Source organism: Megalobrama amblycephala, linkage group LG9 (genome assembly GCF_018812025.1).
Source record: "Megalobrama amblycephala isolate DHTTF-2021 linkage group LG9, ASM1881202v1, whole genome shotgun sequence".
Lineage (NCBI taxonomy): Eukaryota > Metazoa > Chordata > Actinopteri > Cypriniformes > Xenocyprididae > Megalobrama > Megalobrama amblycephala.
This window is the reverse complement of record NC_063052.1, coordinates 7,210,798-7,234,462: the sequence shown is the minus strand read 5'-3', so window position 1 is coordinate 7,234,462 and position 23,665 is coordinate 7,210,798. Positions and strand designations below refer to the sequence as shown.

Sequence of the window (23,665 nt, the reverse complement as noted above, 5' to 3'; positions counted from 1 at the left end):
TAAGCTAACTAATCGATTCGAGTGAGAAAATATAAAAATCCCATTTTGTTTGTAAACACAATCGTGTGAAACGCTTCAGGGAGGGAATTTTACCGAACCGCTTTAGCAACAGACTTTGCTCAGGCATTACAGAATGACCAAAACAGCATTTCAGATGCTTTGCAACGAGCTCTGTCCGCTGGCGAGTCCGCGTCCCATCGCATTCACTTTTTTTGATGCGCATCAAGGAATTCAATCGGTTAAAATGCTTTCATCGTAGTTTATGCGCATGTTTTCGTATTTTCGACAAATTTGAGCGCACATTTTTTAATGCACAGTTTTAGAAATCTTGTTACTGTGACTTTAATACATCTTTTGGCAGAGAAATCGAGTTGTTTGGACTACCACTGCATGACCTTAAGGGAAATGTGATGAGTAAGATGGCAGTTAGGCATAAAGGACTAATTGCTGCAATATTCTCAGAGGTCCAATAAGAAGATAACATTAGCATCAGTTTAAGAGGATTCACCATGCACCGATTGCCCACAATCCAACCATGAGTCATAGGGGAAAATACAGCTTAATTTATGCGACCTGTAGACCTAAGCATCATGATGACAATGTTCAATGACCTCTAGCTTCATTTATGTAATTGCGTGGCACACCTGGAAATTGTGCCATTAAACTTTGTCCTGTGTGGTTTCCTTCTGATCTGGTTTGTGTAAGACACTCAGGTTGCAAATGTAAAACTGTGCAGGGTACAACTTATTTTAAGGAGATGTGAAATTTAAGTAAAACTTTACCTGGCTGCACGCATTTCAATGTCTAATCCCACAGCACATTTCCCACCACTAGATAGCACAGCAACAGAAAGGCAAGGAAAATTCACAGTCAAGATAAACAAACCACCACAACAAATGTAACATTTATAACTTTAATTTAATTTATACAGACAAAAATACTTTGTACTTTTTCCATGTTCCAAAAATACTTCATTACAGTCCATAAGCAAAACACGTGGTCACAACAAACTGTGCTTTATCAGTAGTAATTTCATGATCACGTTCCCAAAATCCCTATTAAATTGACAATTACAAATGAGACCTAAAAAAGTGTTGCCATTTTAAATCCTTTTTAGTGCAAAAATAAGGCGTTTTCCATGTACAGTCATTTACGATATAGCATTTTCAAGATATTTACCGATAATCCTGTGAGAAACTTCTTATTTTTCTAGTTTTGAATGTTTAAAAAAGCTGGAACACCCGTGATAATAGCACTTAGTCGATTTTCTGAATGTTTTACATTGGCTAATATCATGGTATACTCTGATCTGTGAAAATAAATGAGTCTGAAGAGGCACTTTCTGTTGAGTCAATAAATTACATACAATACATTTTCCTAGGAAAACAATTTACAGGTAAAGTGGATAATTCCCTAATGTTTTGTAGAGAAAATCTTGGTTCTTAAATGCAAGGTAAAGTTGGTTTAGGCGAAGAAAAAAACATGAAAACATGTACAATCTGAAAAGTTTGGTCCATAAATTGCTTTACATTTTGTACCAACTCTGAAGTGTAGTTCCTGTAATCTACTTCAAACTGAAGTATACATATTAATATGCTATTTGAACACAGATGTTAGTTTGAGTGAGACTTTAAATTCTGGTAAAGTTCCATTAACACCAGAGTGCCAAAATCATCCACAGAGCTTTCACAAAATAAGGTGAAAAGTCCCTAAATACCCTAGCAATACAAATGAAAAGGAAAAACAGTCACAAAATGACACAAAAAAATATCCTAGGAGACCAAAAGGCAACAAACCCATTCACAACATCTTCAAATCAGTCACTTCTGGTACAATTAAATAAATCGCTGTGCAGTAGATTTAAAGATTAGCTACTGCTGAGTCTAAAAATGATTCACTAAAAGGCATATAGTGCATCAGTGTAAACAAAAACGCTGCTCCAACACAACACTATGTTCGTTGGATGGTTGAATTTGCTACAATGTGTTATTATTAACAGTTCTAATATGCACTTCAGACTTGTAATAGCACACTGAACGTCTCTAGCAAGGAAACACAAGAATTGGCACTACAAATATATGCTCATTTTGGTTTGCAAAGGCACTTGATGGAGAATGGGTCCCATTTTTATGCCTGTTCTTAGTTCCTGTTGAATGCTGTTCCTTTTGATAATTGCACTTACATTTAAGTTCACATGAGGTTTAAAGTCACTCGAATTTCCAGCGCTGGTGTTTGTCTCCGGGAACGCAACTTGTCATCTGGATATCAGTACGGCCATCTTGTGTGCGGTAGGACGTGATACACATGTTTGAATGTGGATGATATATGCTGCCATCCTGAAAAGACACAATTGCCAGATAATGATCGTCTTAAGCATAGAAATGCAACAGGAGAGCACATCTGATATACAATAACATGCCAAACAAACAAGGTTTTTTTCTTATCTCCTTCTGTTTTCTGATGGCACTTCTGTGATAAACTGAGCTACAGGCAAACAGACTCACGTCTCTGAACTCCCACATGATGATGGGGGGTGTGGGAGCACCGTCTTGTGGACAATGATTCATCCCTATGTGTGTCATTCCATCCTGAACTTCAGCACACAGCTCAGTCACAGAATTAAACCGAATCTCCTTATGAGATGTGTACTCAAAGTACTAAGAGAGATGGAGAGAGAAAAATTACATTTTGTTTGAAATACAGGTTGGTGACTTGAAGTTCATTTCCATTAATGAGTCCAAACAGCCAATTTCAATTCATTTTCATGATATACATATAATGTTGTCATTGTATATTATCATTATTATTATTATATGGGTGGATTCTGATATTTTTTCTAGTCATCTCAATGACAAAAAGTGTCCCAATTAACCTGAATTCACCATAAACAACACATAAAGTTCTTTACATAAAGTTCTTGAAACAAGTGTCTTAACGCATTAGTTCACTTCAGAATTAAAATTTCCTGCTAATTTACTCAGCACCATGTTATCCAAGATGTTTATGTGTTTCTTTCTTCAGTCGAAAAGAAATTATTGTTTTTGAGGAAAACATTCCAGGATTTTTCTCCATTTAGTGGACTTCAACAGCTACCAATGGGGTTGAAGGTCCAAATTACAGTTTCAGTGCAGCTTCAAAGGGCTTTAAACAATACCAGACGAGGAATAAGGGTCTTATCTAGTGAAACAATTGGCTATTTTCTAAAAAAAATGTAATTTTATATACTTTTTTACCACAAATGGTAGTCTTGCACTAGCTTTGCGACGCGCCACGCATTGCGTGATCACGTTGGAAAGGTCACACGTGACATAGGCGGATGTACCACGGTGGGGTGAAAAACTCAATCTCATTTTCTCCTCTAATTTCAAAATTCATCCGACATCGTTGTTTACCTTTTTTTTGTAAAGGCCGTGTGACTTATTGTTTGCACGTTCGCTTTGTAAACACTTGCTTGGTACTTCCGCCTACCAACGTGATTACGTAATGAGTGGCGCATCGCAGAACTAGTGCAAAATGTATATAATAAGTATATAATTTTAATTTTTTTTAGTAAATGACCAATCGTTTCGCTAGATAAGACCCTTATTCCTCGTCTGGGATCATGTAGAGCCCTTTGAAGCTGCATTGAAACTGCAATTTGGACCTTCAACCTGTTGGTAGCTGTTGAAGTCCACTATATGGAGAAAAATCCTGGAATGTTCTCCTCAAAAACCTTAATTTCTTTTCGACTGAAGAAAGAAAGACATAAACATCTTGGATGACATGGTGCTGAGTAAATTATCAGGAAATTTTTATTCTGAAGTGAACTAATCCTTTAAGCTCACTAAGCCAAGGTTTGATTAAAAAAAAAAAAAAAAAAAAAAATACAGTAAAAAAAAAAAAAAGTAATAGTTAAATATATTGCAATTTAAAATCATTACTAAAGTTTTTAGTGTCGCATCATCCTTGATATTACTGAAAAGAAATGAAACACAAAAGGCAGAAAAATATTAAGAAAATATTTGTTGCATTTGAAAATCACTAAAAACACGCCTATCCTAAAATATCCTGCAGCAAATGTCATTTAAGCAACAAATACGGATGTTTGCACAGATATTGTTAACAATCAAAGTCGGGTTAATAATTCATAACCAAGCAATTTCTCGAGGCAGAAGTAGATCCTTTGAGGGTAAAGGTTAGAACACTGGAATAAAAAAACCCAGGATGGAAGTAACTAAAAGGTGCAGCTATTCAGTGAAATAATCCATCTCCAGTGTTTATCAGACAGACAGATGTGACCTCTGGGAAGAGAAGGTCTCTGTCTGGTTCAAACTTCAGTCACCATTAGTGTCATTAGCCACATGTATATTTCATACAGACATCTATCTTTGAGGAGAAGTGGCTAAGGTTTCCTTTTCAGTCCAGGCTGTGGAAACATTGATTTTCACTCACACATGGTGCTACTTCAGAGTCCTTTGATGAAGAGCGGTGACATAAGCCACCGGACACATTTGCAGGTTGCCCTTTCCATTAAATATACATCCCCAGCAACTCATTCATTTCTTCGACCGTGATACTAGATAAATAACAAACCTCAGAAGGGCAGCACATCTCAGGATGGATTATGTTTCAGCACAAATAAAGCTAGCTTTGTTTCGCTGCAAACTGATGGATCTCCTGCATCTGCTGTCGTAGGTGTTATATAACTGGACATGAAATGCACCTCATGCTCATTTTTAAAGTTACTCGATAGCTCTGGCATTAATAGAAAGCCCCCTTTAATCCATTTCGAAGATGTCAGGCTGTGGTGTAAGACAGCAGCTTTCAAAGTGTGACGTAAACTCCCTGCAGGAGACTATTCTCAAATCTCGTTCTCTTTCTCAAATTCAAATTTGCCATATTAACGATACATGTGAGAACTCTTTCTCCTCCACCATCTTCTGCTTATATGGCATTAAAGGGTTAGTTCATCTAAAAATTAAAATTCTGTCATTAATTGCTCACCCTCATGTCGTTTAAACCCGTAAGACAGTCGTTTGGAACACAAATGAAGATCTTTTTAATGAAATCTGAGTTTTCTGTCCCTCCATTGACAGTCCACGCAACTTCCACTTCCAAGCCCCAGAAAGGTAGTAAGACATCATTAAAGTAATCCATGTGACTCCAGTGGTTTAATCTCAGTTTTATGAAGTGACGCGAGTGCTTTGTTTGCGCCAAAAAACATAATTTACCACTTCATTTACAAAATATTCATCTCCAACATGCGTTCACGAGAGCATCACGACACATGCCTGTTGCGTTGACGTGAGAGCAGATGTTGTTGTGGAAATTAATATTTTAGTGTAGGGACAGAAAGCTCTCATATTTCATCAAAAAGACCTTAATTTGTGTTCCTAAGATGAAGATGATAATTAAAGATAGAATTTTCATTTTTGGGCTGAACTAAGGCTTTAAGTAGTGATGCACCGAAATGAAAATTCTAGGCCGAAACCAAAAATTCAGGTTGCACTTGGCCAAAAATATCAAGTGAAATATTTTTTTTTTAAATAAATGTATTAATATTAGACTTTTTAATTAATTGGAACACTGAATTTTACCTTACAATTTTTGGAAACGAAAATAAAGTTAATTAATCAAATTTATTTAATAATTAACACTCAAAACTTTTTTTGAGACAATAGACAATTTTTAATAATTGAATTATGTTTCTATTTCAAATTGGTGGTGAAATATAAACATTTAAACATTGGCTGTAATAATCTGTCTTTTCAAGACAGATTTATTCAAATAATGAATACATCACTTAACAGTAAAACAGTATAACTATTTTGTAAATATTATGCAAATATAATATGCAAAACAGTACTGTTCTTGATATTTTAAAAGCCAATTTCTATAATTAAAATGTTTTATTAATGTATCTTGCAAAACAATGTAGGCCTAGTGACAAAAACATTTTTTAATTATATTTTATGCTTTTATTATTCAACAAAATAACAAAAAAAGATTTTTTTTATAGCTATTTTTTCCAATGAGAATTTTTTTCCATAGAAGCGTTTAACGTAACATCATTGCTAGTATTGTCGTCTCCTTGTGTTTTTTTAACATTTGTAAGCCACTTTGGACTGAATGAACAAATGTTAAAATGTAAAACAAATGTTTCAGAATTTTTTTTTTTTTTTTTTTCATTATTCAATATTAAGCACTAAAACATCTGGCATAATTACTAATCAATTTTTGTTCTAGTTTCGCAAAAAAAAAAAAAAAATTTTATATTTTATATATATGAGATGTTAGTTACCTGATTACCACCCTGACCATGGCAGCCAAACAAGGACAGGTGAGCTCCTGTTGGATTGTGGTCCGGGGCGTTGTAGTCCAGACATTCAGAGTGGATTCCGGCACTACGCACCTATACCAGAAACCAGAAACCAGGATAGAAGTAAAACCAGTGAAAAATAGAGAGAATGACATTAAAAAGGAACTCCATAGGGAATTAGACTAGATTAGATTAGTCACTTACCGCCCCATGCCATCCAGGCCTGTCCTCTGGCACATGCAGGCCGGGATAGATATTCTGCAGGTACCATTCAAAGCTCTTACACTGAAGCCGCTTTCTCAGTACAATCCTTTCAGATATATCCCCATAAGATTCCTACAAGAGAAAATTAAAATCAGGCCTCAAGACAAAGCTGACAGATTACTGACTGAAATCTATGAAGGACCGCCTTGACCACACCTTTTCAGCATTAAAGGGATAGTTCACACAAAAATTTAAATTCTGTCATCATTTACACACCGTCAAGTTGTTCCAAACCTGTATGAATTTCTTCTGCTGAACACAAAAGCAAACAGTTGATGGGCCCCATTCACTTCTATAGTATGGAAAAAATACTATGGAAGTGAATGGGGTGCATCAACTGTTTGGTTACCAGCGTTCTTCAAAATATCTTCTTTTGTGTTCAGCAGAAGAAAAAAATTCTTACAGGTTTGGAACAACTTGAGGGTGAGTAAATTACAGAATTTTCATTTTTAATTTCTATTTTATTTACTGATATTACATTTTTTATATCTTTACTCTAGTTGCAACTTAAAAGATATCAATCAAGAATGCCACGCAACTACTTCCTCTATGCCATCCTGTAATGTTGACACAATAACTGCCACGACACACTCCCAACAAACTATAAGTCAAAGAAACCCAACCAGTTAAACAAGATGATATTAATTTAGGTAACACCTCACACATATATGGAAAGGGTGTGTTTGCATTCAGACCTGATGGACAGGAACAGCAAAATGGCAGTTAAACACAGAGGACAAATATTCTTACTCGTGGCATTTAGTGTCGTGGCTACAAGAGAATGATTTATAATTTGATCACAGATCCACATCATTAATAATGTAATTTCTCTGCGAAGCAATTTGGAGTTACATGCCACATTCATGTCAGTCATGGTGATATAATATATGTTTGGCCTAGTTTTATTATCTTTGTCAGCTAATAAGCTTTTCAAAGACAGCCAAAGGAAAAACGAACACCGTAAGCCGATAGAACAAAAGCATTCAAGCAAAACCTGAGCATCATTTATCTCTTTCACAGTTTTTCCCCTTCAGGAGTACATATGCGATTTTAAGCACACCACTTTTCTAGATAAATGCTGAAGGAGGTAAAAGAGAGAATAACACAATGATTTTACACCTCTGATTATGCAACAGCACAGGATGCTAAAGAGGTGCCGCCCACTGGCAGGTTGCGGTGGGTGGATGGAGGTGTACCTTGCGTGCCGGAGGGTTTCGGTTATAGAAGTGCTGTTTGTAAGAGTCCATCCAAACCTCCGCAGCACGGACAGTGTTCTGAAGGAAGTTGGATCGGGAGTATGGCGCTTTCTTGGGGAACACATGACCCACATGGGAGCATGGGTGAATTTCTAAAGACCCTCCACATTGCCACACCTGCAAGAAACAAAATATGTTTAAAATGAAGCACAAAAAATAAAAATTAAAAAAAAGTAATTTCAAATAGCTGATGAAACTGAATATTATTTATATAATTTTATTAATAAAAAAATAAAATGAATAAAAAAATAAAGAAAATAAAATGAATAAAAAAATTAAAAGTATATATTGTGTACAACTAGAGTCACAACATTAATAAATATTAACAAAAATAAATGACTAAATATATAAAATAATTCATTTTTTAAATTAAATTATTAAATAAATAATTATTATTAATTGTAAATTATTGTTTTAAATATGGTTAGGGTGCTCAAACAGAGCAATGTTTATGCTTTTTAGGGAAAATCAACCTATGATTGACTTATTTATAGTTCTGCATATTAATATACGATACAATAAAGTATTTTAACATTGAAAAATGTCACACTTTTTCATTTTTAAAATGAAACCTAATAACCTCAAAGCATTTATCTAGAGCATCACTAATTTATTTATGGAGATTTGACTCATCTTGCATACTTTTTTTTTTTTTTTTTGCATACAAACTACATTTTCAGTGAACAAAGTTAGATTATCTGATGTTAATGCAATGTACTGCCTGTCAGAAATAAAACATGACATGACAACAGCGCTTTAGCTCCGTTGAGACACAGACAGAATTCCTATTTTAGGCATTTTCCAGCTTTATTTCCCACATGCTTTTGTATACCAATTCACAGCACATCAATTATACATGAACATCGTACAGCCCTAGAAGATACAGCGTTGTATTCTGTTTCCATATGCATAAAAGATTACTCCATGGTATACACCATCAATCTTCATTTTTAAGCATGGGCCGAAAAAAGAAATCTAATATGAGAGATGTGTCTAATTATAAATGCTCAGTCTCTCATGCTACCAAGAGCCCGTCGACAAGCTCTGATGGGAATTACCAGTACAATAGGTAGCCTGAATACAGAATACAGAAGTCTTACCCGGAAAGAAAGTTCCAGATTCTCTCCTCCCCAGACCTCCATGCCCATGTCGTAAGTGCCCAGATACTCAAAGTAGGCCTTGCTGACGGCAAATAGGCCCCCTGCCATAGTGGGAGACCTGTGAAGCGAGAAGCAGCAGAGCATTGGCAATTCATCAAAGATATTCCCTAGCACCGATTTTCTAGCAGGTAAGTGCTTCTTAGTTTCTGTTGAGTGCCTCGGGGTCTGCCCTCAGATGAGCCTGGAGAGAAATCTAGCAGAGAACTGGACAGTATTTTAATGTACCCCTGGGTCTGAACATTAAATTCAGTCTATTCACTGCACTGCATCTGAATTTAATCAACACAATACACATTTCCTTGTGAACTTTCAGAAAGTTTTTACTGGAAGCCTGGATGTCTTAAAGGGATAGTTAAATTAAAAAGTCTCATGTGATTGCAAACCGTTGTGACTTTCATTTAGGAATAGGAATGCACCAAAATTAAAAGGGTGACTATCCCTTTAAACATTTCTAATTAGTTTCTTAAACTGCCAAGAAAACCACACAGCAAAGCTGGATTTGGAAAAGTTGACTAGAAACCAACCTAATGGGGTCAATTCTGGATTTGCGTATCTTGCGATCGATTTCAGGCACGGCATGCCACTGGAACGTCAGCCTCCAGTCAAAGCCGCCCACCATCGGCTCATCTGTCTGCATGTAGAACTCAAATGTGTTCCAGTCAATGGTGTCAATCACCGGACATATGATGGTGGTCTCATTCTCACCAATTCTGAGGCAAAAGATGATTTAAAAAAAAATTAGCATCTCACTGGTATTGAAATACACTTCATACAATTAAATTCAAATGTAGCATAGAAACACTCCAGTAGTCCACAGTAAAAGGTGTAAGTCCCACCTCTCCAGCAGTGGCTCGATCCAGCCAGGCACACACTCACAGTGGCAGTCAAGGAAGGTGAGCACATGTCCTGTAGCGTAGGTGGCGCCAATGAGCCGTGCCCGTACCAGACCTTCTCTTTTTTTGGTGCGAATGAGACGAACACGCTCCAGGTTACTGACATACTGAGCCAGCTGTGACTTCAGATATCCTGTAATTCATGCACAGAGAATTAGAATCTTTTTATCAGGATCCAACAGACAATGGCCAAATCACAGGAAACAACTGATTTTCTAGTAGACATACTTGGATCTAAGCTAATATTTAAACTCATATGGTATGATAACTATGGCTACCTTACTATCCAGAACTTTGTAGAGGAAGCATGAAATATGCAATCACGGGCAAATGTGTGAGTATTTCAATGCAAATACTGACAAATGTTTAAGTAATATGAAACATAAGTTTACACCAAGGATGATAAATATAATGATAACTAAAAAGTTTCATTAATCGTTCTAATTCTATGAAAATAGGGCAGTCCACACCATGGCTATAATGAAAACGATATTGTTGGAATCATTTTCAGAAGGATTTTTCCTGATGAACAATAAAAACACTGACAGCCAATCAGAATCCACCCGGCTTGAGTATTTAAAGTGATAGACAACATAACTGCACAGCGCACTTAGAATAAACAGAATGTTATTGTCTGTTGGTGTGGATGGTAAAATATTATTCAAATATTATTCAGTAATTAATTATTGAAATAAACATCTAATACGGATCAATAAACTAACAAAAAGAGCAATAGTAATATTGTATAAAATATAGTAAAATTGACATTTTAAACACAATCGGAGATATAATAATAAATATCCTGACGCATCTAGGCTTTATAATGGCAGTGAATGGGAAAAACGAGTATGAAGCTCAAGAAAGTGAATCCATCCATCATAAACATTCTCCACACGGCTCCGGAGGGTTAATAAAGGCCTTTGCAATTGTGTAATAAAAATATCCATATTTAACAAGTTATAAATTAAAATATCTATCTTCCGCCAGCCCAGCTCTCGCAATTGTCTCATCAGTTACACTTTCTTCCTAAGTTGAATACAGAAGGCACTCTGGCGGAAGCTTGATATTTTACTTGGATATTTTTCTTGCAAAAACACATCACTTCACTTCAGAAGGCCTTATATTAACCACCCAGAGATGCACTTTCTTGAGCTTCAAACTCGCTCGTCCTGTTCACTGCCATTATAAAGCTTGGATGCCTCAGGATATTTATTAACATAATTCAGATTGTGTTCATCAGAAAGAAGAAAGTCATATACACCTAGGATGGCTTGAGGGTGAGTAAATCTTGGGGTAATTTTCATTTTAAAGTGAACTAATCCTTTAATTAATCAAAAGCAGTGTAGCACCTAATAGGTTAAACATTTTTCCAACATTCCAACATATTCTTTGCATATTAATTCAGTAGCCACTCACTGCAGAACACAAGAGATCCAGGGAGCGGAGATGGGTAGGTTAAGGGATATGTAAAGTGGGAGGAGTTGGATCTAGATCCAGGGGGTGGAGATGGGTAGGTTTAGATCCGGGGGGCGGAGACAGGTAAGTTTAGGGATATGTAAAGTGGGAGGAGTTGGATCTAGATCCAGGGGGTGGAGATGGGTAGGTTTAGATCCAGGTGGCGGAGACAGGTAAGTTTAGGGATACGTAAAGTGGGAGGAGTTGGATCTAGATCCAGGGGGTGGAGATGGGTAGGGTTAGATCCAGGGGGCAGAGATGGGTAGGTTTAGGGATATGTAAAGTGGGAGGAGTTGGATCTAGATCCAGGGGGTGGAGATGGGTAGGTTTAGATCCGGGGGGCGGAGACGGGTAAGTTTAGGGATATGTAAAGTGGGAGGAGTTGGATCTAGATCCAGGGGGTGGAGATGGGTAGGTTTAGATCCAGGTGGCGGAGACAGGTAAGTTTAGGGATACATAAAGTGGGAGGAGTTGGATCTAGATCCAGGGGGTGGAGATGGGTAGGGTTAGATCCAGGGGGCGGAGACGGGTAGGTTTAGGGATATGTAAAGTGGGAGGAGTTGGATCTAGATCCAGGGGGCGTGACGGGTAGGTTTAGGGATCTAGATCCAGGGGGTGGAGATGGGTAGGTTTAGATCCGGGGGGCAGAGACGGGTAGGTTTAGGGATATGTAAAGTGGGGGGAGTTGGATCTAGGTCTAGGGGGTGGAGATGGGTAGGTTTAGATCCAGGGGGCGGAGACGGGTAGGTTAAGGGATATGTAAAGTGAGAGGAGTTGGATCTAGATCCAGGGGGTGGAGATGGGTAGGTTTAGATCCAGGGGGCGGAGAAGGGTAGGTTAAGGGATATGTAAAGTGGGAGGAGTTGGATCTAGATCCAGGGGGTGGAGATGGGTAGGTTTAGATCCAGGGGGCAGAGACGGGTAGGTTTAGGGATATGTAAAGTGGGGGGAGTTGGATCTAGATAGGATCTGAAGTGTCCGTTTACCTCTGTCGCTGAAGTCATCCACGAGTATGATCTCCTTCAGTAGGATGGCTGGCGTGGTCTCCAGCACACTATGGATGGTTCTGAGTAAAGTGGACCAGGCCTCATTGTAAAATGCTATGACCACTGATGTTGTAGGCAGATGGCGGATGTTGTACTTCTTTGCTTTGCATCTGGCATTGCAACAAAAGAGAGAGGGTTAAGACGGTTAAGCAAACTGGCATTTATTTAAATCATGTGGTTTAGGCAAACTGTTTCCCCTGTGAGTTACACACTAAAGTGACATGTAAAGGTCAAGTATAGTAACCCATACTCGGACTTTGCCTTCTGCATTTAACCCATCCAATTAGTGCATACACAATAGGAGTAGTAAGTAGGGGTGTGACGAGATCTCGTGGCACGAGATCTCGCGAGACTAAACTGTGACGAGATTTCTCGTCGAGGCGAAAAGTAGTCTCGTGATGTTGCCATGACAGAGTGTTAGGATGATTAGGAAAGAATATGCCACCGCTACGTTTACATTATGCCTCCACTGTCGTTTTGCTTTGTATTTAAATAAAATATAATATAACATTTAATTCAGTTGGATAACGGTCGCCGCCGCTCCATATTTACAGAGTATGCGCGACCGTTGAAAGTGAAAGTAAACGCGCGCGCGCATTCAAACGTGATTTCAATACCCCGCATTTGAAAGCGGCTCCCCGATGAATGCAGATATCTCTCAATATGAAACCTATTTTAGGCTGGGCAGTGTAGTTGTAACCATCTCCTAGCTCTGTATCAAAGAAAAAATTTGTCTTATTTGATCTTTGAATATTGAGAGAGTGCGATTATGGTTGCACTTATTGTAAAGTGTTACCATAAAAATGAATAACAGTTTTCTCTTCTTATTATTTACTAGTACAAACAATAAGGTTTCATTTGTTAACATTAGTTAATGCACTGTGAACTATCATGAACTAACAATGAATGACTATTTTTATAAACTAACAAACAAAGATTAATAAATACTGTAGCAAATATATTGCTCGTTGTTAGTTGATGTTGGTTAATACATTAATGTTAATAAATGAGACCTTATTGTAAAGTGTTACCATTTTTATTTATACTGTTTTTATTTCTGTGATCAGTTTGTGGAGAGGAGTTCAGTTAGGAGGTCAAAAGCTGTAGAAGCTGATAATTCATGTACAGTAAGATCTGAAGAGAAGCCAGTCAGTTGAGTTAGTGGCAAAACCTTTTACAGTGCTTGAGTATTGTTGTCTTTTACTGCATATGATAATTCAGTCTCAGAAAGTAGAACTGAAATGACATTCATTACAAAATGATTAGTTAAAACATTTAAAATACACCTGCAGAATATTTTTTCTAGTCATGTATTTCGCCATCTTGTCTCGTCTCGTGAACTCAATCTCGAGTCTCGTCTCGTCTCGTCAGATACTGGTCTCGTCACACCCCTAGTAGTAAGTAGTGAACACACACTTATCACACACACCCGGAGCAGTGGGCAGCCATTCCGGGTTACGAGTCTGACTCTCCAACCATTAGGCCACGACTGCCCCACTTCATATTATAATGTGCAAATGTGAACATCTAAAACATGAACCTGACAACTCCATATGCTCACCCTTAAAGGGGTGGTTGATTATGATTTCACTTTTTTAACTTTAGTTAGTGTGTGATGTTGCTGTTAGAGCATAAACAACATCTTCAAAGTTACAATGCTCAAAGTTCAAAGCAAAGAGAGATATTTTCTTTTAAAGAATTCTCTGTTTAAGGACTACAACAAACAGCTGGTAGGGACTACAACGAGCTTCTTCCCAGGTTGGTGACATCACTAGCTCTAAAATTTACATAAACCCTGCCCCCGAGAACATGCAGGGGTGAGGCCATGTTATTGCAATACAGTACGTAACACAAATGCAATAGCATGTCATAAAAGCAAGATGGCAACATAAGTTATAACTGTAATTAAACTAAACTATACCTGTTCTATCATCATGCAGCATATATTCTCTGGCTCTGTAGGCATCTTCCAACAGTTTCCACATGAGCGAATTATAGATGATCATGACAGAATATGCTAATCAATGACTAAGATATCCCACATCAGCTTCATAAATTCATCAACCAACCATTCAGAAAATATCCTGTTGCATTCTATATGTTGTCACTTATTCTTGAGTCTCTCCATCATTGTCCGACTCCGGTTTGAACATAAATGGCTGAACAGTTTCTGACATTTTCAGTGAGTCTTTGTGAGGTAATTGGCGCTGCTAACTATGTGCTAACACAAGCTCTTGAAACCCCGCCCTTTTCGTAGGAGCAGCAGCTCATTTGTATTTAAAGGGAAACGCACAAAAACAGAGCGTTTTTGCTCACTCTCAAACAGTGTCAAATTTAAAATGCTATAAAAAATTATCTGTGGGGTATTTTGAGCTAAAACTCACATACACACCCAGAGTGGACATCAGAGACTTATTTTACATTTTGTAAAAATGGCATTATATCGCCCCTTTAAGTATGAATGCCGACTTATAATGTTGCACATGACAATTATGGTATGAAGAAGGACTCTCACTCAGAGGTGCATTTGGAGTCAATAAATGTCACTTTCAATTCATTAAACAATCAATTCTTTTTCTTAGTGTTTGACCTCATTCCTCAAATTCACACTCTGTAAGCAACCATTTCTGGTTCAGAGACAGATTCTCAGTAAACAGAGTTGAAGGAGAGGTGAGAGACAAACAGACATGCCAGAGACATTTTCACAGCATTCTGAGAAACAAGAAAAAGAGATGGAGGGACAGTGAAACTCCATTTCAAAAATGCAGGTTCCGAAGCTACAAGACACTCGTCATTTAATGTTACATTTATAATAATGAATAAATGCTGTTCTTTTGAACTTTCTATTCATCAAAGAATCCTGAAAAAATGTATCAGGTTCCACATAAATATTAAGCAGCACAACTGTTTTTAAAATTGATAATGATTTCTGAAGGATCATGTGACACTAAAGACCGAAGTAATGATGCTGAAAATTTAAAAACAAAATTGAAAAGAGTTATTTTAAATTGTAATAATATTTCAAAATATTACTTTTTTTAACTGTATTTTTAATCACATAAATGCAGACTTCATTAGGACTTTATTTTGTTCTTGAACTCTTCAAACCCTAAAGACTAGAGACATTCTGACGGCAACTACATTTGTGCAGATTTTACAATAATTTTCCCTACAAAGAGAAATGCACAACATTTCTGGCAGTAATGCTTAAGTCTTTGACAAGAGCTAACTTGCCTAAAAGTTATTTCAGAAAGCAAGCGAAAGAACTTCACATTAACAGATAAAAATCCCTGCTGATGCCAAGAAATGTGCTCCTGCCGTGTGTGATCTCCAGGAGAGCCTGTGATGTGGCACCCGGAGCGCAGTTGAAAGACTGCAGGGGAAAAAACGCATCCAATTTGTCTCACTTCTCGTCTTCCATGGGGACACTTTCTCTTTTCAGAGCAGCAGCTTGAGCCCTACTCATTATTGTGTGACAAGAGCCATGAAACAATTATTCTCACAAAAGCATTGCTGTTCTGAGAAAACATCCCAGCCCTTTTTTCTATTGTTGTTCATTTTTAATCATGTTGTCTGGCTGCAGGCGATGGATTCATTTCAGACAACAGACAACATCTGTAAACCGGTGAAGTGGACTGAAGTGTATAAATCACCTGAGGAATCACAATTCAGGACATGATTTCAATTCCTCTGGATGTGAAAACAAGCACATATCCTATTTATTTTTCATGCTTATTTGTAATGCAATATAATAGCATTATTTGACACAGGCCTCTATGAACATAATTGCAATGGCATGTACAGCGGATTTTGATGGTGTTTGATTTTGATTTCAGATGGTGTTTGCCTGAGCAAAAGTCACCAACATGATCCTTGGTGGTTTTTCTTGGTGGTTACCAGGGCTTTTCTATACAGTTATTAAAGGGTTAGTTAGGGATCAGAGACCTCTCGGATTTCATCAAAAATATCTTAATTAAAATTCTCTTACGCATTTGGAACAAAATAAGGGTGAATAATTAATGAGAGAATTTTCATTTTGGGGTGAACTAATGCATTTTGGGGTGCATGTTGCTATGCAGTTGCTAGGTGTTTTGGGCGGTTACCAAGGCTTTGCTATACAGTTACTAAGGTGTTCTGAGTGTTTTTAGCATGTTGCTATGAAGTTGTCAGGATGTACTGGATGGTCGCTAAGGTGTTGCTAGGTGGTTGCCATATCTTTTCTATATAGTTACTAAGGTGTTCGGATTTTTTTTAAAAATGTTGCTATGCAGTTGTTAGGATTTTCTGGATGGTCGCTAAGGTGTTGCCAGGTGGTTACCAGGGCTTTGCTATATAGTTACCAAAGTGCATGTTGCTATGCAGTTGCTAGGTGTTCTGGGTGGTTAACATGGTGTTGCTAGGAAGTTACTAGGGCTTTGCTATACAGTTACCAAGGTGTTCTGAGTCTTTTTAGCATGTTACTATGCAGTTGTTAGGGTGTTCTGGATGGTTGCTAAGGGGTTTCTAGGTGGTTCAGGGCTTTGCTATACAGTTACTAAGGTGTTCTGGGTGTTTTTGGCATGTTGCTATAAAGTTGTTAGGATGTACTGGATGGTCGCTAAGGAGTTGCTAGGTGGTTGCCAGGGATATGCTATACAGTTACTTTGGTGCATGTCGCTGTGCAGTTACTAGGGTGTTCTGGATGTTTGCTAAGGTGTTTCTAGGGGGTTACCAGGGCTTTGCTATACAGTTACTAAGGTGTTCTAAGTGTTTTTAGCATGTTGCTATGAAGTTGTTAGGATGTACTGGATGGTCACTAAAGTGTTGCTAGGTGGTTTCCATGATTATTCTATATAGTTACTATATTGTTTATAACATTTTGCTGTTGTTAGGATGTTTTGGATGGTTGATAAGGTGTTGGTAGGTGGTTTCCAGGACTTTTCCTTACAGTTATTAAGGTGCATTTTGTTGTGTGGCTGTTTGGGTGTTCTGGATGGTTGTTACTGTGTTGCTAGGTGGTCGGCAGGGCTTTGCTATACAGTTAATAAGGTGTTTAGAGTGTTTTTAGCACATTGCTTTGTGGCTGCTAAACCATAGTTACTATAGTGTTTTCAGCATGTTGCTATTTAGATTCTAAAGGCACCCACACACTACAAGATAATCTGCCCAATTCACAGGTAAAGTCCTGATTATCTTGATGGTTCTACAGATTATCTTATCAGATTTTCCTGTGGTGTGGTGTGTGTTAAGAGTGATTAAATCTGCAGTTAGGGTTAGATTTCTGAGATTTCCCATGTTCACAGTTGGGTTGTTTGTGAATGTGGTGTGGTTGTCTTGGTTACATCGCGGCACTCCACACACTATAGGAACAAAACTGTTAAATCTATGATTTAAGGGCCAACCTTTAGGCATTGCTAGGTGGTAGGAGGGTGAGTAACGAGCCCATTGCTGTGAGGTAAGGTGTGGCAGACATACTCGTGCATCCTGTTGTCTTGAATATGGCGATGGAGGGATATCTTGTCGCTGGTGAAGATGTTGATGGCATAGCGCTCAATGCTGGCCTCCTCCTCTTTCTTCTCCTCAGTGCTGAGGGTCAATCGAGTGGCTCGGCCATATTCTCCAGGAGCGTTGGAGTCTGGTGCTGGCTTCTCATAAACGGGCTGCTGGAGGCTGTCGGAGTCCTCCTCCTCCTCATTGGATGAAAGGTCACGGACCAGGATGTCGCGTTGACCATCATTATCAGCCAAAGATGGAGGGGAAGAGCGGACTACAAGGAGATAGAAGAGCCACAGCAGAGAAAAGAGGAAGCCGACCTTGGCCAGGAGAGCCACCTTCCTTGACCAGCGGATCTTCATGACCTGGCAGCCAGCACCACTAACAGCACCAGTCAAAGAGCCCCAGACTCCCAACTTTCTTAAGGGTGACAGAGAAAGGAGAAGGTGCAGATTAGTGATAGACTGATACATTGGCCAGACTGATCTACTGAATGCCTTGTCAATGAACAATGTACTGTTTACGAACAACAAATAAGTAAAAATTGAGTAAATTTAACTTTGTAATTGAAAAATATACATTTACAATGATTTCAGGATAAGATAGCAGACACATTATCAAGAAAAGCAACAACAACAAAGTGTCAGAACATATTATTATTCAGACACATCGTTTCTATTTTTTAATCCCAGGCTCTTTGACTAAAGTCTCATGCTAACCGCCAACTCCAATCACTGAAGCTGAATTTGAGGGGTTGAATACAGACAATCCATCATCAACTGAGGGTAACGGAGTAATCACATAATTGAGCTGCATTAATATTTCAGCAGGCAGGGATTTAGCTGAACAGTGGTCATGACAGACAGACAGTCTGAAACAGTAATCCCATTCCTCAATCACAACACTTCAACCTTTTAACCTCATTTAATGATGAATGTTGCTGCCGTACACACACGTTTATATGCAACAAAACTGTACACTACATAATGTAAATGGACCATCAATGCACTTCAAATATTTGGGAGTCTGTGGTTAAAATGTTTAGCAGTTTAACAGTTGATGGCAGATACAGGCTTAACTCCTGTATGAATGTGTGCAAGAGCGAGCGAAAAGAAGGGAAGGTATTTATGAAAACAAACTCAGAACATTCTCAGAAGATCCAACTAGATGCTATAAATACCTATTTGCTTATTGGCTTGTTTTAAATTGCTTCCACTTCTGAGTGCTCTTTAAAAATAGTAACACACGTATAGGTTTAACTGTACATCTTGTGTTGAAACCATATGCCTGTTATGAAACATTTACTCATAGTAACGTTCCAAAACTTTGTCATAAATATAACCATTAAATTATAAATGATATATAATACTAATCCAGTGCGTTTCTCAAGCCGAGTTTACACCGAAATTACCTGGAACAATTTGTCCCAGGATCTTTTTTCCCCCCAGACCTGTTGTGATCTACGTTTCCATCTACTGATCTACTTGATCTACTTGAGTACTGTGAAGATTAGGCAAATTAGTCAGATGACGTAGGACTGTGCGTGACTTTGCAGTTCCCGCTGGATTTCGTCCTCTGCATATAAGCTTAATAAAGCCTGGACCTCGTCATCGGTCTATCGGTTGTATTTTTTAAACTCCATTGTTGATTTGAATAGAAAACTGTTGATTTGAATAGCAACTCTTACTGCACTCACCGCAACAGACTTTTAAAAATGGTGGTTGAAATAAAATGCTGTGTGGAGTCAACCAATCAAAATGCTGAGTGAACTTAACCAATCAGCATGTTCAGTGCCCAAGTCCCACCCCTGAAAGTTCCAGAAAAAGTACTACCTCAAGAGCAGGAACTTTCTGAGGGGGAAATTTTTTACATTGAACTTAATTTAGATCTTGGTTCCTGCGGTCGCACAGAGTACCACCCCAAAGTCCCTAGTTCCTGGGGAAAGCTCCTGAGGTGGAAAAGCAGCTTTATACACATTTTCGACCCTCATTAAAAAAAAAAAAAAAAAAAAAAAGTGGGCCCAAAAAGCGTTTCAACACTTAAAAGGATAGTTCACCCAAAATTTAAAATTTCGCCAAAATCATTTGTATGAATTTCTTTCTTCTGCTGAACACAAAAGAAGATATTCTGAAGATTGTTTGTGAGCAATCCTTCTGATCCCCATTGACTTCCATAGTATTTTTTTTTTTTTTTTTTTTCATACTATGGAAGTCAATGGGGAACAGCATCCATTTGGTTACCAACATTCTTCAAAATATCTTCTTTGGTGTTCAATAGAACAAAGAAACTCATACAGGTTTAGAAAAGCTTGAGGGTGAGTAAATGATGACAGAATTTTTTTATTTTTGGGTGAACTATCCCTTTAAGTCACTTATAAAAGTCTATTCATTTTTTACAAAATGTATTTAAAAAATTATAAAAAGAGCTTTATTACAGAGTGTTTTCTTCTGCTGCCCAGATCTATTGAAGATGTAGCTGCCACTTTCCAAAAGACTGGTCACCAGCCAAGGGACAAAAGCTTTCTGGGATTACAAAATGGAGAGCTCTCTGAAAGCAACCCTTGACTGGGCACCCATAAAAACTTCCGTACTAAACCTGATAGGTTGGATGGATGTGGGAAAGCTGGGGAACTGCAGCTCTTTAGGGTTGAGAAGCTTAAGTATCACCTTTGTGGCATTATTACCTTTAAATTATAAGGTTCAAAAACTGGTTTTGTGACCAGTTTTACTTTCTTCCACGATACACTAAAGGAAAAATTCACAGCAGAATGTCCAACCTGTTGTTTTCCATAATGAAAGTGAATGGTGGCCACAGCTGTAGAAGCAAAATTTTCAGTGAATAATAACTTAAATTTCAAAACTATCATATGACTTCAGAAGACTTTGTTTATAATGTCTGGGAAATACAGGCAACCTTAAAGCTTTTTGTTGTCCATTTTGAAGCTGGTCACCATCCACTTTCATTGTGTGGAAGAGAGAAGCTCAGACATTCTGCTAAACTTCTCCTTTTGTGTTCTGACCATCTGTGTTGTATTAATAAGCAGGGGAAAATGAGACAACCAGGACTGTTAGTACAGCCAACTAGGAAGGGTTTAGTCAGAACATTGTCATTATAGTGTTTACAGTAATATGGATGTTGTTGCTACTACTTGTGGATCAGGAGCCAGAACATCTGTGTTATAGACTACAGCTGTGTCACAGTTCCTGCTGAAAGCAATATGCTTATATACTGTACATAATAGGCCTTCGATGACTCTCTATTTAAATGTATGTGGGTTAGTACCCGCCCAAACTGACTGACATATCCAGATTTACTCGTCAGACAAGAGCTCTACGTTTGCAGCTTGTTCCTGTTCATTTGTCAGATTTTTTTCAAAACACATCCCACTACTTTAACTGCCATTATTTTATTTTTTAAAACAGATGATCACTTACTTGTTCTGTAAATAAATTATTTGGACATTTTTTAAATAATATTTTAAAATTTACAATATACATTCTTTAGGATTTTAGACAACCCTGATGAAAAAGTAATTTTTTTCCTGGTTTTAGATGTTCACTCAGCCTGGTTGAACTGCTACTCGACTGCTTTAGGCAAGGAAACACACATTTTGTAAGAAAATGGAAGAAGATTAATAGTGGAAAATTCCAAAATAATAAGTAGCAGTGATGGATAAAGACTCTCTCAACTTTCATTCACATAATCAGACCAGACACTAACATAAACAAAGAAGTACATGGTAGAACTGAAAACATGGTGGTACTATGATGCATGTACCATGGTAGTGTAATACAATTCTTTATTCACCATTTTAAATAAATATGGTCATCATTCAAAATCATGGTATACATCAAAGCGTTATGGTATTATTATCAATGCACCATGGTACCACTAGAGTATTCTTTTAAGGAGACACACATACACACACAAAGTAATCTGAGATCACTTCGTAAAGATGAAGCAGAAGCACATGACATCATCAAACTATTAATATAAGTAGGAGGCTAACATATGAACTGTATATAAAATAAGGTCAATTTTCATCCAAAATACAACGATAAAACCGTGACCTTCTGTGTAAAAACACGAATGTGAATGGAACACTAACCATCCAAACAATCATCATCGAACGTATCAGTGTTCTGACTGAAGGCTCGTTAACATGCAAAACATATTCTTATTGCGCACACACACACACACATACATACATACACGAGACTCATGTAACTTAATAGCTGATGATTTTACCTGATCTCTTCATGCCGTGCTCTTAGGCAGATATAAGGAGCTGCTCGTTTGCCGCTCGTGTCACTGTCAGCACACACACATCCTCTTCAAACAACAAACCCGCTCTACTCCACACAACTGCGCTAATCGCTTTAAGTAGCTGGACTCTTTACAAACGCGCGATCTCTTGACGAGTTACATTGCTGAAGTAAATGTCATAGTCTTGCATGTACTGCATCGCACCCCAGGAAGTTTCAGATTTGACAGTCTGGCTTCATAAAGTGAGCCACGTGACCGGAGCATTATGGGAAGTCTAGAGTTCACTGTGCGTGCATTAGCTGCACACTCAAGAGCCCCTGTGCGTCATTTAATATTCACACTGACGAATGTTTTTAAAAGATTTTCCTAGTATTATCTATCTATCTATCTATCTATCTATCTATCTATCTATCTATCTATCTATCTATCTATCTATCTATCTATCTATCTATCTATCTATCTATCTATCTATCTATCTATCATTGTTTGTTTGTTATATGTTTTTTTGTCTAATCATGCAGCTTTATAATTTTTTTTTAGAATCAATCATTATAGGCTATAGCTGTTTGTTTGTCTTTGTCCAATCGTGCAGTTGTGTGTGTTTTTTGAGAATCAAACATTTGTTTGTTTGTTTGTCCAATTAAGAAATTTTATTAGATATGTTTTGAGAATCAACTATCTATCTATCTATCTATCTATCTATCTATCTATCTATCTATCTATCTATCTATCTATCTATCTATCTATCTATCTATCTATCTATCAACCATTGTTTGTTTGTTTTTTGTCTAATCATGCAGCTTTATAACTTTTTTTAGAATCAACCATGATGCTGTTTGTTTGTCTTTGTTTGTCCAATCATGCAGTTGTGTTGTTTTTTGAGAATCAACCATTAATTGTTTGTTTGTTTGTTTGTTGGTTTGTCCAATCAATCAATCAATCAATCAATCAATCAATCAATCAATCAATCAATCAATCAATCAATCAATCAATCAATCAATCAATCAATCAATCAATCAATCAATCAATCAGTCAGTCAGTCAGTCAGTCAGTCAATCAATCAATCAATCAATCTATCTATCTATCTATCTATCTATCTATCTATCAATCTATCTGTCAACCATTGTTTGTTTGTTTTTGTCTAATCATGCAGTTTTATAACTTTTTTAGAATCAACCATTATAGGCTATACATTATATAATTGTTTGCTTTTGTTTGTTTGTCCAATCGTGCAGTTGTTTTTTTGCAGCAGTTTTTGAGAATGAACCATTATTTGTTTGTTTGTTTGTTTGTTTGTCCAATTATGCAATTTCATATCAACCATTTCATCTATCTGTCAAGCATTGTTTGTTTGTTTTTGTTTCTTGTCTAATTTTATAACTTTTTTTTTAGAATCAATCATTATAGGCTATAGCTGTTTGTTTGTTTGTTTGTTTGTTTGTTTTTGTTTGTCCAATCAAACAACTGGACAAGTAAACCATTATTTGTTTGTCTAATTAAGCAATTTCATTATATATTGTTTTGAGAATCAACTATCTATCTATCTATCTATCTA

At 37.3% G+C, this 23,665-nt stretch overlaps 1 protein-coding gene across 2 annotated transcripts; it reads right to left on the bottom strand.

Moving 5' to 3' along the window:
• Positions 1-899: 899 nt before the first annotated feature.
• poc1bl (POC1 centriolar protein homolog B (Chlamydomonas), like) lies at positions 900-22,374 on the bottom strand. 2 transcript variants are annotated; one of them, XM_048201420.1, is made up of 11 exons: positions 22,093-22,374; positions 17,827-18,264; positions 12,313-12,482; positions 9,815-10,004; positions 9,503-9,688; positions 8,919-9,036; positions 7,759-7,935; positions 6,503-6,634; positions 6,281-6,391; positions 2,505-2,657; positions 900-2,336 (listed from the first exon to the last, which is right to left on the bottom strand). In XM_048201420.1, the coding sequence occupies exons 2-11, from the start codon at positions 18,204-18,206 to the stop codon at positions 2,208-2,210; spliced, it is 1,746 nt and encodes a 581-aa protein (XP_048057377.1). In that variant the 5' UTR covers positions 18,207-18,264; positions 22,093-22,374; the 3' UTR covers positions 900-2,207. The 2 variants fall into 2 exon arrangements, with proteins under 2 accessions (XP_048057377.1, XP_048057378.1); XM_048201421.1 differs by having other exon boundaries at positions 17,827-18,260.
• Between the last annotated feature and the right edge of the window lie 1,291 nt (positions 22,375-23,665).